Source organism: Elaeis guineensis, chromosome 4, assembly GCF_000442705.2.
Source record: "Elaeis guineensis isolate ETL-2024a chromosome 4, EG11, whole genome shotgun sequence".
In the NCBI taxonomy this organism is placed as follows: Eukaryota; Viridiplantae; Streptophyta; class Magnoliopsida; order Arecales; family Arecaceae; genus Elaeis; species Elaeis guineensis.
This window is the reverse complement of record NC_025996.2, coordinates 55574105-55593212: the sequence shown is the minus strand read 5'-3', so window position 1 is coordinate 55593212 and position 19108 is coordinate 55574105. Positions and strand designations below refer to the sequence as shown.

Genomic DNA, 19108 nt, shown 5'->3' with positions numbered 1-19108 from the left:
GCCTCTACCTGTCCTCTCCCCTACTGCCAAACCCTCCTAGGGAGCCCGATCTCTGGTCAACTTTTTCCTTTGCTCATTAGATCTCAACACCGAGACCATGTCCTCATATTCCAAAGTCTCCTTGCCGTAGAGCAATGTAGTCACCAAAGAGTCATATGATCCTTGCAGCGAACATAAAAGCAACAGGACTTGTCCTCCTCATCCAGCTTCACCCTGATATTCATCAACTCCATGCACAACTGGTCGAACCTCTGAATGTGGCCAATCACATCAGATCCCTCCTGCATCTGAAGACTGTACAACCTCTTCTTCAGCATTAGCTTGTTGCACATATTCTTCCTCATATATATGGTGTGCAACTTCGACCAAAGGCCCTTCGGGGTCTTTTCTTCCAGCACCGAATACAACGCCGCATCCGCCAAACATCCTCTGATCACCGAGCATGCTTTCTTCTCCAACGATGCCCACTGTCTATCTGTCATTCCTTCAGGCTTCTCATCCAAAGCCTGATCCAGATCTGCTTGCACCAGAAGATCCTCCACCCGGATTTTTCACATGAAAAAATTTTTTTTGCCATCAAACTTCTCGAAATCGACCTTCATATTGCTGCCCATGACTGGATCCAAGCCAAATAAGTAATATAAAATCAAGAAGTGTAAAATATACCTTGATGGTACCTTGCTGAAAATTTTCAGCACTTAGGATCTTTAACTTCTCATGCTTGGAACCGCTTCCTCACCAACGTGGCTCTGATACCAACTATTGGAGCACGATCCTGGCTCCTCCACGGACCTTGGGTGCAGCAGAACAAGCAACGAACAAATCTGGAGACTTCTGGACTCGATCGAAGGCCCTTGACGAAATCAACCTGGTTGCTGTCTTCTTCGTCAACCTTTCATTTCAGATGAAGAACGCCTCTAAGATCACCTCTAAAAAATCCAAGATTTGGTACCCAACCAGATCAGGCCTGGACCGAGGTCTTTCAATTCATAAATCTCAAATCAGAGTATCTAGATAGGAAAGAAGGTAGATAGAACCAAACCTTACAGATCTGTCCTGCTGCAGCCTTTCCTGTAGTCTGTTGATGGAGATCTCACCGACCTCAAACGACCTCAGATCAACTTCAGATCTGAGAAAACTTGTACCAACCTCGTAGCAAGAGATTTCAAATCTTGGACCTGATATTTGGGTGGCTGTAAGAGAGGAAGAGGCAATATGGTTGGCGGCACAAAGGGGGAGGGGCTCAAAACCCTAGCGCCTCCCCTGCTTTTCCTGCCTTCTATGGACCTGACGGCAATAAACCCTAGGGTTTCTTGCTCCTGGGGTGTAGAGAATAGCTGAAGAGAGAGGGAAAGAGAGAGAGAGACTTGGGAGAAAGGGTTTTCGTATTCTTGGCTTAATCAAACCTATACAGTACGTGTATATATAAACACAGGGTCAAGTGACCCAAAACTAAAACTCCCTTGACCAACTCTATGGGAGATTAGGTTAACCCAAGTCCATATACACCTATGACTCGACCTAATCTTACCTATCCTGGGTCCAGACCTGGCCCATAAAGAGTTGGTCCCTTGAGGCCCACATAACCTAGACCTCAAGAACCCGAAAGGCCCACATCCTTTCAACCTAGGGCCCAACTATCCCTAGAGCCTCCATGAAGCCCTCATGAATGATGGACCTTGGCCTTAGTCTTGGTCCCTTGGGCCTTGGGCACACCACTTGGATCACAACAATATATATATATATATATATATATATATATATAATAATATATATATATATATATTATATATATATATATATATATATATATAGTGGTGGAGAGAGGGACTTGATTCAAAAATAAATATGACATTAAAATTAAAGATCCGTGCTATTGATGCGGATCTATGCCATTGAAGGAAATTATAAAAATTGAAAGATAGACATTTTTATAACCTCCATCCTATGCATCAGGTGTTTCATGTTATACTTATGTATTATAATATGTGATAAAGCATTTAAATTAAAAATCAACTTCGTGATTACTTTCTATCCATGTTGAAATATATAAATTAAAAGTCAATAGTTTTTAATGTTTATATTATTGTGAAACATGATCTATATTATTTTAATCATTTAGTTTTGTGTTTATATAATATTAAATTAGAAATCATAATTTATGATTTTTAATTTGTAGGTATCTCTGATGGTATAGATTACAATCAATTATGTCAATCTTTGGAATAAATATCCTCATATTAATTTAAAATTAAGAGAAGTAGATTCTCTCTCTCTCTCTCTCTCTCTCTCTCTCTCTCTCTCTCTCTATATATATATATATATATATATATATATATATATATATATATATATATATATATATATATATATAATTTATAGAAAAGTCAAAAGCTATTTATCAAGATCTAGAAGACTCCAAAGCAAAGCATGACTATCAGAATTCTAACAAAATAAATAAATAAAAAGCCATGCTATCAAAAAAAAAAATTCTTCTTTATTGGGACATTGACAATAGAATTCTTGACCACCCAAACACCAGTAGCATTATCCAATATATATATATATATATATAGAGAGAGAGAGAGAGGAGAGAGAGAGAGAGAGAGAGACTCCAAAATAAATAAGGCATTAAAATTGAAGATCCACGCTTTTGATAAGGATTTATGCCACTGAAAGAAATTCTAAAAATTGAAAGATAGGTATTTTTATAACCTCCATCCTAGGCATCAGGTGGTTCATATCATACTTATATATTATAATACATGATGAAGTATTTAAATTAAAAATCAACTTTCATGATTATTTTCTATCCATGTTAAAATATATAAATTAAAAGTCAATAGATTTTACTTTTTAGATTATAGCAAAACATGATCTATATTTTTTTAATCATTCAGTTTTGTGTTTACATAATTTTAGATTAGAAACCATAATATGTGATTTTTAATTGGTGGGCATCTCTGATGGTATATATTACAATTAATCATGTCAATTTTTGAAATGAATATCTTCTTATTAGTTTAAAATTGAGAGAAAATAGATATCCTCTCTCTCTTTATATATATATTTTTTATAAAATATTCAAAAACTATTTATAAAGATCGAGAGGACCTCCAAAGCAGAACTATCACGATTCTATCAAAATAAATAAATAAATAAATAAGTATCAAAACATTATTTTTCTTTCTTCGTCGAGACGTTGACAACAGAAATCTCGACCACCCAAACACCACCAGCATTATCCAAGTATAACTCTAATCCTTTGAACCGGAATCTTGGTTACCGCTTTTATTTACTAATAGTCATACAGCAGCAGCCAAAGCCTATCAACTTGTTGACTGGTATCTTCATTTCAAGAACTCAAGCCGGAGACCACCCACCTTCACCTTTCCCTTCCTCGGAACCAGCGTGACGAGCACACTATCGTCTGCCTCGGCCCCAAGGTCCTCCAGCAAGTCCGTTATCCCCAGCCGCAGCGCCGTCCTCACCTTCTTCTCCTTCTTGCTGTGACTGTTTTTGTGAGGCACGTTGACGAAGCTCCCGGCAAACTCAGTTGACCCGGGGTCAACCCCGTCCTCCTCCGGCGTGTTAATGTACACGGCGAACTTGATGAACATGTCGCGGTCGAACTCGATCCCCTCGACCACCAGGACCTCCTCCTCGTCCTCTTTCTCCTTCCTGCTCCTCGACACCTTGGGCCGCCTCACCGTCGCACTCACTGACGAGTCCAAGGTCACCGGGAACGTCGCCTCTGTGACCGCTCGTAGTGATCTTGCCCCCTTCTTCGCTGCCGCAGTACCCTTGGGAGTGGGTCGAGTTTTCAGCCAAGGGATCTCGACATCTTGGTAGGTGTAGCGGAGCCCCTGAGTATCCAGACAATTTTTAACTTTGACTCGAACTAGGTCGGCGTTCTCGTCGTAGAAGAGAAAGGAGGAATTTAGCCAGTCCTTGTCTTCGAAGTCCTTGTGCTTTCCACCGAGCATCTTCCACACATTCCACATGCGATCGACGTTGGAGTGGTGGGCATAGAAGATGGAATCACGAGCAGCTGAGTAAAGCGTGCCCATGTCCTCTCCATTTGGCTGGTTCCTATCACCAGTCCATACATGGACGGTGCCGTGCGGCACGTTCTCGAGCGAGCCTGCGCCAGGATTTGGCTGGTCCCCAGCGCGGTAGGGGGATCCCATGAACAGTTGTGCTGTCTTCCCATTAGTGATCACTTGGCGATACATTATCTTTAAGTTGTAGTCGATTTGCTGGTCGTAGGTGAAGGATGGGTCCTGCCCATTGAAGTCGAGGTCGATGAGGTACGGTGGCTGGTGCTTGGCGTCACGAAGCTTGTTATACAGCGACGAAGAAGGGTCGGTATAGATGGAAGGCATTTGCATGCCAGCGGGTGCATCCCAATTCCAGAAGGGAAGCGCGAAGGTCTCGTCGCCAATGAGCTTGCCGAGTATTTTCTCATGGAAGTAGAGGTAGAACCGGTGCCAGGGGAAAAAGATCCAGGAATTGTGGACCTGGAGCTCGATGTCAGGGAAGCCGATCTGGTCGTAGGAGCCATCACAGTAGGCGCAGTGGACGTTAGCCTGTTGGGTGAAGTTACGTGGGTCGTCGGCCGGCAAGGCCTTCATGAGCTCCACGGCCTTGGCATACTTTGCCAAGTACTCTGAGTCAACTAAGTGGGCAGCAGAGCGGATGCGAAGGGGGTCGGAGCGTGGCGGGAGCTTGAAGTCGATGATTTTGGAGGTGGATGGTGGGCAGCAGTCAGTAGGTGTTGCGCCGGACGGGAGGTCAGCGGGGCCACATTTGGAGACGTCAGGGGCTTCAATGGGGAGTCCGAGGGCCTTGCGGTTGACTCCAAGTCCGGTGGCAGCTCCATAGAGCCCACCAAGGCCGATGAGCATATCACGGCGGTCGAGCTTGCCTGAAGATCCTATGGCCTCCGTGGTGGGCATGGGCTTCTCATGTTCATTCCTTGTTGCTTTGCATGAGATTCTGGGATGGACGTGAGATTTCTTGGAGGAAAGAGGGACCCGACGCCTCTGTCGATAGAAGGGGCATGCAAAGGAGCTAGGGCAGGTGGAGAGGGAGGAGGTAGATAAATTTGGTTGAGGGAGGCTTGCCATTGGGAATTTCTAGTTCTAACACTTGCAATAACGAAGGGAAGTATGTGGTCGATTTATAGCGTGGAACTGAGGCACGTGTTAGACTTTGATTCGTTCGAGTTCCGTAAGTTCAGTGTTCTAAAAGTAGTTTTTGTTCACTAAAAATGCACTAAAAAATCGTGAGAGAAAGTTGTTTTCTGAAAGATACATTTGTTCAAAAAGCCTTTGTCCGTGGAAGGAGCATGAAAGGAGCTAGTGGGGGTGGAGAGGGACGTAGATCAATTTGATTCGGGGAGGGTTGCCATAATTACTTGGTAATTTCATTTTCTAGCACGTGCATGGACAAGGAGAAGCCTGCGATAGATTTGTAGTTGGGTGATTCTTTAAGCCACGTGTTAGCACCTTTTTTGTTTTTTTTTTGTGTTTCGTAAGATTTTAGCGCTGGCTCGAAAACGTAGTTTTGACCAAAGATGTGCGAAAAGGAGCACGTGAGCTTGCAGAGGTCTGTATTTATAAAAAAGAGACAAAAAAATAAAAAAAAAGTTTTTTTCTCCCTGTCGTATCTTATGGGTGGAAATATGGTCCCGACGCGAAGATATGGTTAGCATCCAACCATGACCGACCCATACATCGGCCATTATCCCATTCATGGATCATCGATCTATGTATAAGTTTCTGATTTCATTATTAGCATTTTCATTTCTGAGCTATCCATTCGCAATTGGTCCGCTGACTCCAGCATAGACGGCCGACTCAATCTCCATACATATCATGTTGTCAATCTACATATTAGCCGTCACTCTCATCATTAAAACGATCTTTAAGCATCAAATATTGATCTAGATTTTAAGTTCCAACCCCCACGTCGCGCTCCAACCAAGACATCAAATGTTGATTCTTATCTTCAACAGTACATATGACGAGCTATACTCTCTCCGACCTCTATTTTGATCATTATATTTGGAAAGATTGACAAAAAAACCCCATATAATCTCATCTAATTAGCTAACTAGAAGCAGCTAGCTATAGGTCAAATAAGACAGCTATAATCACTCAATACCAAGAAACCAGACCTAAGATCTTGGGATAGCATATCTAAAGGAGTCGGAACAGCTTCCAATTTTTCTCTCCCATGGCTCTCTCCGCTATAAGTAGAAATAATCGGGGACCCCCAAGGTATAGAATTCTCTCACATGCTCCTTCCATTTGTTCTATCGATTTCTAACTTCAGATCAGAGAATCTCTGCTGGAGCCAACTTCAGTCAGAGAATTATTTTGTAGGTCTGATCACCATCATCTTAGTAGAATGCTGTCTTACTTCAGCTAATCCGGCCCAAACTAGTCGAAGATCTGCAGCAACAGTTGGTGTTAGAGGAAGAGCCAAACTCATTTTTAAGAAGAAGCATGATGAATACATTATATATGACATAAGTATTAAAACTTATGCTATTTAACCTTTATTATTTTGTAATTGATATTTTTTATTTTTTTTATAAAATTAATTAATTATCAAGACTGTAATTCTACACCAAGTCCAATATGTGCAAATAAAGTCCAAGATGAAATTTCAAGTTTAAAACACAAGCCCATTATGCGGTGGAACTAGTGAATATGTGAAAGACCTCTTACGCAGCTCACAGAGAATGGAATTTTCTGCGATACTCAAAAAGTATCGCAGAGTGCTGTTGGAACATCCATCAAAAAAAGATGATTATATGATATTTATCTAAACTATTTAAATATCTTTAGAATATTTTTTAAGCACCATAGAGAATTTTTTCTCCAGCTCACAGCTCTCTTTATGTGGTTCATGATGAACCATGCAGAGGCCGGTCCATGGTGGACCACATGGGAAAAGGATACATGCTTCAATGTGTACACGCAAGCCGGGACTTGGGAAATAAATATGGCTGGGCGTGAGTGGAGCACGGTGTGGATCCACAAGACTGGGCGCGCAACAGGTCCAGGTGCGACCAGCGAAAGCGGCGTGCGGGTTCGATGCAGGTGCATGGCCGTGCGCGTAAACACGGAAGGAAAGGAGCGGATGCGGTACATGGGAGCAAATGCAGCAAGGACGAATGCACGAGGAATCAAATGGCCGCTTTTGGAATTTCTTTTAGAGACACCCATCCAACCCTCCATTACTTATAAAAGCAAATCCTAAATACTCAAAAATCCTTTTCTTTAATCTCACATCTAGACAATAAAATATCTTCATCCCTCCTAACATCTGTAAAAAAGCTCTTGCACCCCCATCTTAAAGATCACCGAAGGAATCGTTCTAGAGCTTTGCATAGAGAAAGAGGAAAGGATTACTCCATGAGCAACTAGGCTAGCAATATTGGGAAAAAAGAAAAAATTTGTAACCATACACAGTGGATTCTATTATTCTAAACATTTCTTTTATATATACAATAAAGATTATATTTTTTATTATTAAATTATCATGAGTTCTTTATTTGCTCTCTTATATGTTTTTTTTATGCTTTCTTGCTAGATTAATATTAGGAACAACTCTTACTTTCTGGAGACGTACCGTGATCTATGGATACGGAACATGCCGAGAAAAGAAGAGTTGCTTATCTAGTACTTTCCGGAGATATGCTGTGATCTATAGGTACGGGGCGTATCATGGAAAGACGGGTATTTTTCTAAGATTAACTATAATTATTTTAAGAGATACCACTCTATTTAGTGCAAAATTAATTCATAACCCCCAAGATCTTTATTTTCTAATTTCTCCAATTTTGGGATAGTTTGTTTTGTAAGTCAAAACAAATATTCTCTCTTTTATTTCACAATCACAACTTAGCCTTAAGTCCCTGAGGATACGATTTCGACTCATCCTACCTACGTAATAAGTAGAGTTATTTTTGGTACTATCAACGATTATGCATCAAATTTTGGTACCATTGTCGAAAATTTCTTGCTTTTCAATTTTTATTCCTTGCTTTACTGCTTTTCAATTTTTATTTCTTGCTTTAAATTATTTTTTTATATAATAGATTTATTGCTTTCTAGCTAGATTATCTTATTTGTATAATTAAAAAAATATCTTATTTTGTGTAAGTAATTTACTGCTTTATAATCTTAGAATTTTTTTATTTTTTATAATTTAATTTATTATTTTTTATAGCTTAATGATTTATTACTTTTTAGACTTAACCATTTAATTTTTTTTTTTGCAAAACCAAAAGAATCAAAAACAGAAAAAGATATATATAAAAAGACAACCATAAACCCTAAAAAAAAAATCCACTGATATTTTATAACACTTAAATAATATAGTATAACCAAAAATATAAAAATTTCTAATTTGATTGGATACCTTGTTTCTTTGTATTGCATCTCTATAATTAGCTTTAAGGGTACTTAACCCATTAACCAGATAAGATGAGGATTTGATCATCCTTCCTTAGCTCAAAAATTATATCCTTCATCCTGCATAATCTAGACCTTAATCTAAAATTAATTGAATATTGGCCCTAAGATATTCGAGTTCAATAGGATAAGAAAGCCCTAGAGTTGGATCAGATTCAGATTGGTTAATTACTCAGTATCTAAAGCAAGTGGTCTAAAAAAGTGGTTTTCAATTGATTTCATTATCTGATCTGGCCAACTCAGTTGGTGTCTAAGAAAAGTAATAAGCAAAGAACCTCCCACATCATACATTTACCTAGTCGAGTCAATTAGTTAGTTTTGAGCTTGGAGTGCTTAAAGGTGGTATTGAAAGTTGGGAGCTATCTAGATCTAAATTAACTCTAGAGTAGAGAGTCTATGCTTGTGTAACTTAATTGTAATTGACATCAAACTCTAATTAAATTCTCTTATCTCTCTTAGCTTTAGGAATCTTTAGATTTGCATCTTTAGAACTTTTCTCTTCCTTCTTTCTTTTCCCTTTCTCTCTCTCTCTCTCTATATATATATATATATATATATATATATATATCCACAAAAAAATTAAAAAAATATAAAAACTTAATAGACTAGGATAGTCCTACATAGACCTTTTAGTTGCATGCTAGGTCGACGATTGCTAAAATCTGACTTGCAACCACTAGACGAAGAACTAGAAAAGACTCTTAGGACTATCCGAGCTAGAAATATGGCTGCACCTAGTGAGACTAACCCTCCCCTCCTATTAAGGGAATATTTTACTCCATCCTCGTATACCTATTCTCCATGCATTCAAGCACCTCTTGTAGAGGCTACCCAGTATGAGATTAAGTCTAATATTATTCAAATGTTGCTATCATTTTATGAACTTAGTAACAAGGATCCGTATAAACACTTGAATGAATTTTTTAAGATTTGTTCCATAGTAAAAATTTAAAACTTCTCTGATGATGCCTTCAGGTTGAAACTGTTTCCTTTTTGACTTAAGAACAAAGTCAAGTATTGGCTAAACTCTCTATATTCTATAACCATTTCAATTTGGGAGAGTTTCTCGAGAAATACTTTTCAATTAGAAAAATAAATCAAATTAGAAAAGCCATCATTAATTTTTTTCAATTGGATGGTGAACTTTTTTATGAGACATGAAAAAGGTTAAGGAACCTCATTCGTAAATGCCCATGCCATACTATCCTCAAATGGCAACTTGTTTAGTATTTTTATGATGGTCTATCAGAGAAACACCGACAAATAGTTGATGTATCATGTGGTTGGGCATTCATGCTAAAGAGTGAAGACGAGGCTTGGCAGCTCTTTGAAATACTTAGTAAGAACTCTCTGCATCACATATCTGCCATCTCTAGAGAATAACCCATACTTCAATAGAAAAAAATTGAATCTATTAGATTGGAGATGTTACGGATACCCATAGTAAAGTAGATGAATTATCTCAGAAATTAGACCGTCTTCTGAATACTGGAACACTCCTCGATTCTACCTAATTTAGTCCAAAATGTTTGTGCATTGTGTGCAAGTCCGACCCATTTTGTTAGTGAATGCCCAGCCGCATCTCAATTTTTTGAGTTTATGCGGAGCAGGTCCAGCAAGCTCAAGCCCAATAAGCTTGTAGACTAAGAATTGATCCATATTCGAATACTTATAATCCTGACTAGAAAAACCACTCAAATTTTTTTTGGAGACCACAACTAGTGGTTGGCCCTGCTATACCTAGACCCAATTATTAGGACTTGATAGATAGGCATAGACTATACCATCAGTTCCAAAATACTCCTCAATCGTCTATCACTGGTCACAGCTCAGCTTTTAAGGAGAAGGTTCTAAAAGTGCTAGAATGATTAGAAGTCAATACCCAGATCTTTAACTCTCACACGTCATTACTAAGCTAGAGATCCAAATGTTAAGTTTCGATAATGCAGCAAAATATAGTTTTCAAAAATTTTCAAATACATTCAACTATTGAAAATAAGTTTTAACAATTAAAACATGACTACTAGAACACAAACCCTATGAACTCCTTGATGATTACAATCAAACAATACTAGCAGGTATATTAACAAGAGATTAGAAGTCATATACCAAACATGAAGATGAGGATCTATAATAGAATGATCTCCATAAGGCTTCAAAGTAGAAGCCCTCCAATGGTGATCCACATGGGATAGATCAGGATCCTTCCCAATTTGATGTAGTGCTGCAGCCATTTTCATAAGTTCACTGTCGATCATTCTTCTCAAAAATAGGTTGTACCACTACCTGTATACCTTTGAATCCTCCATTATGACCACATTAGGAACCATTCCTTACAATAACTCTCCACCCAAAATTAGTTTGGAACTCCAACATTTGGAAAATCTAAACCCTAGGACAAGCAACCCTTGCTTTCCATTTCGCTCTAACCTTCCTTTCTATTTTTTTTCTCTTTTTTTTAATCTTTTTTTTTGAATTTTTTTTATCCTTTTCTCTTCATTCTCTAGCCTAACAATCAGAGAAAATTCCATGTTTATCACATGAGAGGCATCCCCTTTAAATAGAAAAGAAAGGGCACCTCCAAGGAACGCCAACAATTGGCATCCCATTGTTTCCACCGATGAATTAATTCTAATTAAGGGAGTTTGTTGTTTTTTTTTAATCAGTAGAAGGACTCTCCTCTACACACATCTCCCAAGGTACCATCTGATGCCGCCATCCTTGGGAATTAGCATGGAATAATAAGGAAAATGGAAGGTTGTTAAGAGTTTTAAATGAGATGGACTCTTTTATTCTCATCGCACAAAACATGTGGGCATCTCATTTATCTTTGGTATGTGAGTTCCTTCACAGAGGACTCTTTCTTCTCTTCTACATCCATACATCCCAAGGTACCATCTGATGGTGTGGGAAACAAAGGAATGCATGGAAAATGGAAGAAAATTTAAGAGGAGTAAACCAGAAGGATTCCTCCTTCTTAATGCCAAAATAAATGGGGTGGGGCCTTTTTATTTTTTGCGTGTGGTGATATAGAGAAGGTTAATTCTAGATGAAATACTTTCAAGTGGATAGGTTAGCCAAATCAGAAAACTAAAAGATTTGAACCTAATTCTATTAGGTCAAGGCATCAAGCTTAGGGTTAGCACAAACACCTTTGCACCAAATTCAATTAGGAACTTGGATTAATTTATGTGCTAGTAATTTAATTAACCCATAAAATTTATAATAAATCCAAATAGATTAGACCAAGATCAAATCTCTATTGTATGTGATCTATTGGATTTTATATCTAGCCAGTAGTGGACTCAAACTCATGATCTAATCCGATTAGGTCAGCTCAAAGGCATCAATTAATCAGAACACCTTCTAATTAATTTTTGAATTAAACTCTTTTAATTTTTATAAGTCCACAAGTCAAGATTGATGTCTAGCAATATATCATGACTATCCAGAAGATATAAAATTTGGTGAAAATACTAAAATTATCCTTTCATGGTGAGTTATCATGCAATTCAATCATTCAATCACACAACATCCCAAACAGCTTATGGACATAAAAATATGTCAAGCCCAAATACCTATCTATATGTATCTCAATTTAATTATGATGACTCAGTTGATGAATCAGTAAAATTTTTTTCTACTGTTCATCCCTGCTCTGGCCAGAGACTCTCAAAGTCATCATCTTATGAGATCATATAGGATGTTCTCTCCTCCTACAAAGAATGATCGATTCTATATTGACCACACACAATCTCCATACATATTTCATCAAACTCAGAATATCTTACACATATTTTAAAATAGCATGCTAGGGAATAAACCAAAGTAAAGATCAATATACACAAGGTACCAAGGTGATCTCAGGTGAAAGGATCACTTGTACCACTCCCACTGGAGAATTATCTATCAATATATTGTAAGGCTCCATCAGATTTTTGCCTGTAGATCAGTTCAGTGAACTCATTTTTTAATAAAAATCTACATCCTTGTATTAGTGTCACTATAAGTGATTATGAGATCAATCACTCTCTCCATTGAGCATACATAGGATGTACTAGTCTTACCGGTATCATCAATCTCTGACTCGATAATCTAATGACTAAAAATTTTTTAAATTGAGACTATCAAGATTTTAGATCTCATTGGCATGATCTTATCATAGCCTTAAAATCATTATCCTAATCAATAAAATCATAATCATAAAATATGATGCAACAAATGATAAAATATAATACCTCATAAATAAAATAATCAATATCATACAATTGAGCAGGAAGATAATATAGAAAGGTTCCTTCATATCACCCATGCGATCGACTTGTAAGACACTATTCTTTCAATCTTTTACTTGCACTAAAGCCAATCGTCTCTGTACATGATGCCCATACATCAAGGTGGCGAACACACTGCTGCTGCTGCTGCTGTGTTAAGACTTAATGAACTGGTCCATTATGCTATTCTTTATATCAACTCATTTTATGATCTAACCATGAATGAGGTGAAAGTACTATAAGATGAGCATGAATTTTTGATGAGACCACACCCAACTCAGTGACGAACCTTTTCATCAGGCAACTTTTCTTAGCAATCTTTACTAATAGCAATTAACTGAGTCAAGCATAATTTGCTGTTTGGAATCCTTTCAATTCACTGCTCTTCTAGTACTTCTCAAGTACTTTGATAATATTTTTCATAGTTTTTAAATGATCCTATTATGGATCTGTCTGAAATCAATGATTATGCATAAGGCATAAATCACATCAAGCTTGATATATTGAATATATGGGTAAGTAAATGTTTTTACATCCATTCATGTTGAACCTCTTCAACATAAAATCTATGTACCTAGACTAGGACAAGCCTAGCATCTACTTACATCTATCTCTATAGATGCCAAGTATATTAGATGCTTAACCCAATCCTTTCAAAAAAAACTTCTGTGATAAGTATGTTATTGATCGAGTGCAATATTGAGACAATGTTCCCAATATACCGTATGTCATCTATATACAAAATCAAAAAAATTAGTGAGACTCTCACTTATCTTCCTGCACACACATGGTTTATCCATATTTTGATAAAGTCAAATATTTTAACTATCTCATCAAAAATAGAAGTACTAACTCCTCGATACCTGCTTTAATCTATAAATGAATTTGCCCTCCCACTAGAGACAAATTCTCTAAATGGTATGCGGCTATAGCAAGCAACATCCGGATAGACATTCCTATTAGCAATCTATTGGATCATACCCATGAGTGCTTCAACCAAAGTCCACACTTGGTTGATGTACAGAGAGTCTATTTCAGATTTTATGGTTTCAAGCCATCTGTTAGAGTCTCTACTCATGATTATTTTTGAATAGATCAAAAAAACATCATTCTCAATGATGTATAGTGTATTGTCATTCTCAATGATAAATTCATATCTTGAGTGGTACATTACACACTCTTATTGACCTTCGGAGAGGAGATGTGTCATGGTAGTGCCTCATCAATGGGCACATTTAGTCGAGAATCAACTTGTGGACACTCCACATGTTATTATAGGATAGTTCATAGGTTTTGAACTTTTCAAGTTCAATTATTCTTCCACTGCCCCTTTCTTAGATAAATTTTATTTTTCAAAAAGTGACATACCTATTGACAAAACACATTTTGTCTAGTAGGATGGTATAAGTAGTATCACATACTACTCTTTAGAATAACCTATAAACCTATACTAATCTGATCTAGCATAAAACTTATATACATCAACTCTTTTTACATAAGCTGGACAACCTGCCTCTTCCCTTTTTCATAGTTTATATGAAGTGCTAGTAACAGATTTTGACAGTATCTAATCCAAAATATATGCAGCAATTTCTAGAACATATCTCCAGAATAAGATAACAAGATCTGTGAAACATATTAAGGAACATACCATATCTCATATGGGGTGTCCATCTCTGGGTCGAGATATTATTAACCTTCGAACATCCATATGTACAAGGCCTAATAGCTTGTCTGCCTATTTTCATGTCCAGTAAATGGAATCTTGATCATTTTATCTATGAGATAAGATTTATAAGTTCTATATGATTCAAAAATCATATAGATCAAAGAACTTTCTTTGTATTACTTGTTTATCTTTGACTCACAAAAATGGCTAAATTGGCAATACCAAAGATATGCGACCATCACATATTCTTTTTTTATTCTCATCAATATGTAGAACAATAATATTAAGCGATAAAAATATAAGACCATTATTATAAATTTATAACTATAAAATTTATCAGAATGAGAGAAACGTTTGGTCTATACATTAATTTCAAAATTATGCTACAATAACAAAGAAATTGAAATAATATTTTTGATAAATTTAGGCATATAATAGTAGTCTATTAGTTTCTAAACCTTGCTAGAAGGTTACATATATAAGTAGATTTCTACAGCTTTAGCTTGGATGGACTATCCACTAATGTTAAAAATAATGTAGTCACCTCTCTTTAGCTTTATAGGCCTAGTGATGCTTTACACAAGTGGGACATATATGAGGTATCTAATATCCAAAAATCTAAACTTGAAGTACTCAATGGTAAATTAATTTGTATCATATACAAACTATTAGTAGATGTAACTTTTGTATCCTGCTTCTACTTTACACTTGCAAGACAACTCTTGTAATTTTTTTTAATGCTCATCATTTCTATAATAAAAATTGATACCCTTGGTGAAGACATTCTTCATCTTCTTCTCCTGAGAGATACTAAAGAAGGAATCCAAAAGAGTTAGCAGGATCAAATCTTAGATTAACTCACCATCCATGATATTGACTTAATCGTATGATTAAATTAATTAGGATATACTTGACAGTCATACTATTACCCCCGTCATATCTCATATATGATTTTTTTTTCTTTATAGTATCATCTTTGATCAAATCGAAATCAAGAGAATAGGAGACTATCTCCTAAATGAGAACTATTCTCAGATTTTTCAATCAGTTCATGAAGTTTGGTCAATTTAAAAGGCATCAAATATACCATGCAGTAATAGTGAAGAAGCAGATGAATATATAAGAACATAAAAAGATTACTCATGATGACATACACAATTTAGATGAGATTTTTTATTTAATTATGTCTCTCACTATTTTAGTGAATTTCATAGCCCTCAAGTATGAAAAATGAGAAAATCTATCATTAAATTTTTTAATGAGGTTGAAATCTCAATTCCTCAAAAAAAGCTTGGTGGATAACACAACAAGCTTCTATGAGTTTAAGGATAGATAACTCTTTACCAGTTACATCTCATGCAACTCTCAACATAACTTTTGTATATAAAATACTTATAGCCTTATGGATAGTATAACAAACTATAGTATTTTAGTTAAGTCATATCCTTCAATCCTACATGGTCATATCTGAATAATACTATCCTTGTAGATAGCACAATAAAATAACACTACCAAAATATGTCATAAGCATCATTAAGTCAACATCATATCAATCTCTATAGCAAGTCTTATAGATAGCACAATAAACTCACTACAGTTTTTGACATACTCTGTTTACTTAGTATGAGCTATATACCATTAGCATCATTATGTATTAAGACAGTATTACATCAATCCCCACAGCAAGCTTTGTGGATAGTACAATAAACGTACTATGGTTCTTAATATAATACTGGCTTGATATGAAGAAAAATATGGGTAGTGTTCTTAACATTTCACCATTATGACTTAATATAATTTAAATGAGGGACTTAGGTCTCATGCACATCCAAAATATATACAAATGCATCATATGTAATTTTATATTAAATTCTAACTACCAGCATATAAGAGCATATAAAGGAAAGCAAATGGTTATGGATTTTTGAATAAAAATCATCCAAACTACAGGATGGAAAATGGGTCAAACCTTAGGTGCATCATACATTGAATCATCTCATGGTCAATCTAAATGTGCCTCTGCTTGCCAAATGCCTAGTAGTCCAATCTTCATCTCCATGAAGATTTTCACAAATGCTCCAGCTTTATCAAAAAATAGAAAGAAATAATTTTTATTTATTTTTTTTAAAAAAAATTTCTATAATTTTACATCAATATGTAAAAGTCCCAATCAATAGTTAGAAACATACAAAAGAAAGATATAGCTAAAAATATAATACATTAGAGGCACCCAATCTCTATTGCAACTATTGCAGATATATCTACATAATCAGCCAATAGAGAAGCATTCATGCATACGCCCATCACATGGATGTACTATAGTCCATAACCATTGATCATGCATTTTATCATAATTATAAAACATGATAATAAGCTTCTCATATTATTCTAATTGTGATATCATTCATGAACATGTCAATGAAAATATTTAAATATATAGGCATAGGATCCATCTAGAATTTTTGATTTGGGTTCAACTCTTGACCCAATTTTAAGTCAATCATTTGTCATCTTTTTGAGTTCAGTTGATTAATTCTTAGATTTATCCTAATTCAATTAGGTTAGTAAAGATTCGATCAACCATAACTCAAATCCTAATCAAATTAGATCAATGATAATTTAATCGATCTTAATCAAACATAATTTCTAATCAAATTAGAACTATGAATTTATTTTAATTTATAATTATAAATTTTAATCATATTAAATCAATAAATTATAGTTAAAATAAATCCATCAGCAAAAATCCTAATCCATATTTTGAAGTATCATTTTCATGATCAAATTTTTTTGGCTCCACACATACCTAGAGCAATAATCATAATGGAAGACCCATAATGATGAATGCCCAATTCCATAGTAGTCAGCCCTTGGATCATGAATGAATGCATCATATGCAAGAATCTTAAGTCTTGATAATGTACATCCAATGTATCATTCCAAAGCTCCATGCATCATATGCATAGGATTTACAATTTCATAGAAAATCAGATCATAGGATGTAACATAAACTTGTCTCACAAGTCTAAAGACTATAAAATCTCATATCCAAGTTTGATCATGGACTAATAACATTTATCCTTAACAAAAGATGCATTAAAAATATTAATTAAACATCATTTAAAAAATTTGATTTTTGACATAAAATGAACTGGATCTAATCCATATCACAATAATAGCATGAGGTTTGATTGAATCAATCAAGAGTGGCTCTGATATCACTGTTGGATTTTGATGATGCAGTGAAATATAGTTTTCAAAAATTTTTAAATACATTCAACTATTGAAAATAAATTTTAATAATTAAAACATGATTATCGAAACACAAACTCTAGAAACTCCTTGATGATTACAATTAAACAATACTAGTAGACATATTAACAAGAGATTAGAAGTTATATACCAAATATAAAAATGAGGATCTGTAATAGAATGATCTCCATAAGGCTCCAAAATAGAAGCTCTCCTATGGGGATCCACACGGGATAGATCAAGGTCCTTCCTAATTTAATGTAGTACTGCAGCCATCTTCATAAGTTCACTGCCGATCGTTCTTCTCAAGAATGGATTGCCTCATTGCCTGTACGCCTTCGAATCCTCTACTATGTCCATATTAGGAACTATTCCTTACAATAGCTCTCCACCCAAAATCAGTTTGGAACTCCAACATTTGAAAAATCCAAATCCCAGGACAAGCAACCCTTGCTTTCCATTTCACTCTAACCTTCCTTTCTATTTTTCTTTCTCTCTTTTTCTTTATCTTTTTCTTTGAATTTTTTTTATCTTTTTCTCTTCATTCCCACACCTAACAACCAAAGAAAATTTCATGTTTATCACAGGAGAGGCATCCCCTTTAAATAGGAAAGAAAGGGCGTCTCTAAGGGATGCTAACAATTGGCATCCCATTGTTTTCACTGATGAATTAATTCCACTTAAGGGAGTTTACTTTTTTTTTAATTAGTAGAAGGACTCTCCTCTGTGCACACCTCCCAAGGCACCATCTGATGCTTCCACCATAAGGAATTAGCATGGAATAATAAGAAAAATGGAAGGTTGTTAAGAGTTTTAAATGAGATGGACTCTTCCATTCTCATCGCACAAAACATATGGGCATCCTATTTATCTTTGGCATGTCAGTTCCTTCATAGAGAAGGACTCTTCCTTCTCTTCTGTATCTACACATCTCAAGGCACCATCTAATGGCATGAGAAATAAAGAAATGCATGAAAAATGAAAGGGAATTTAAGGGGAGTAAATCAAAAGGACTCCTTCTTAGCACCAAAATAAATGGGGTGGGGCCTTTTTATTTCTTGCATGTGGTGGCATGGAGGAGGTTAATTCCAGATGAAACACTTTCAAGGGGATAGGTTAGCCAAACCAAAAAATCAAAAGATTTGAACCTAATCCTATTAGGTCAAGGCATCAAGCTTAGGGTTAGCACAAACACCTTTGTACCAAATTCAATTAAAAATTTGGATTAATTCATGTACTAGTAATTTAATTAACCCATAAAACTTATAATAAATCCAAATAGATTAGACTAACATCAAGTTTCTATTGTATGCGACCCATTGGATTCCATATCTAGCCAGTAGTAGACTCAAACTCATGACCTAATCCGATTAGGTTAGCTCAAAGCTATCAATTAATCAGAATATTTTTTAATTAATTTTTAA

General features: G+C 35.8%; 1 protein-coding gene across 1 annotated transcript; it reads right to left on the bottom strand.

Moving 5' to 3' along the window:
• Positions 1–3136: 3136 nt before the first annotated feature.
• Positions 3137–5141, bottom strand: LOC105048962 (polyphenol oxidase, chloroplastic). Its single transcript, XM_010928464.4, has one exon. It carries the CDS (start codon positions 5127–5129, stop codon positions 3351–3353), a length of 1779 nt encoding a protein of 592 aa, XP_010926766.2. The 5' UTR covers positions 5130–5141; the 3' UTR covers positions 3137–3350.
• Between the last annotated feature and the right edge of the window lie 13967 nt (positions 5142–19108).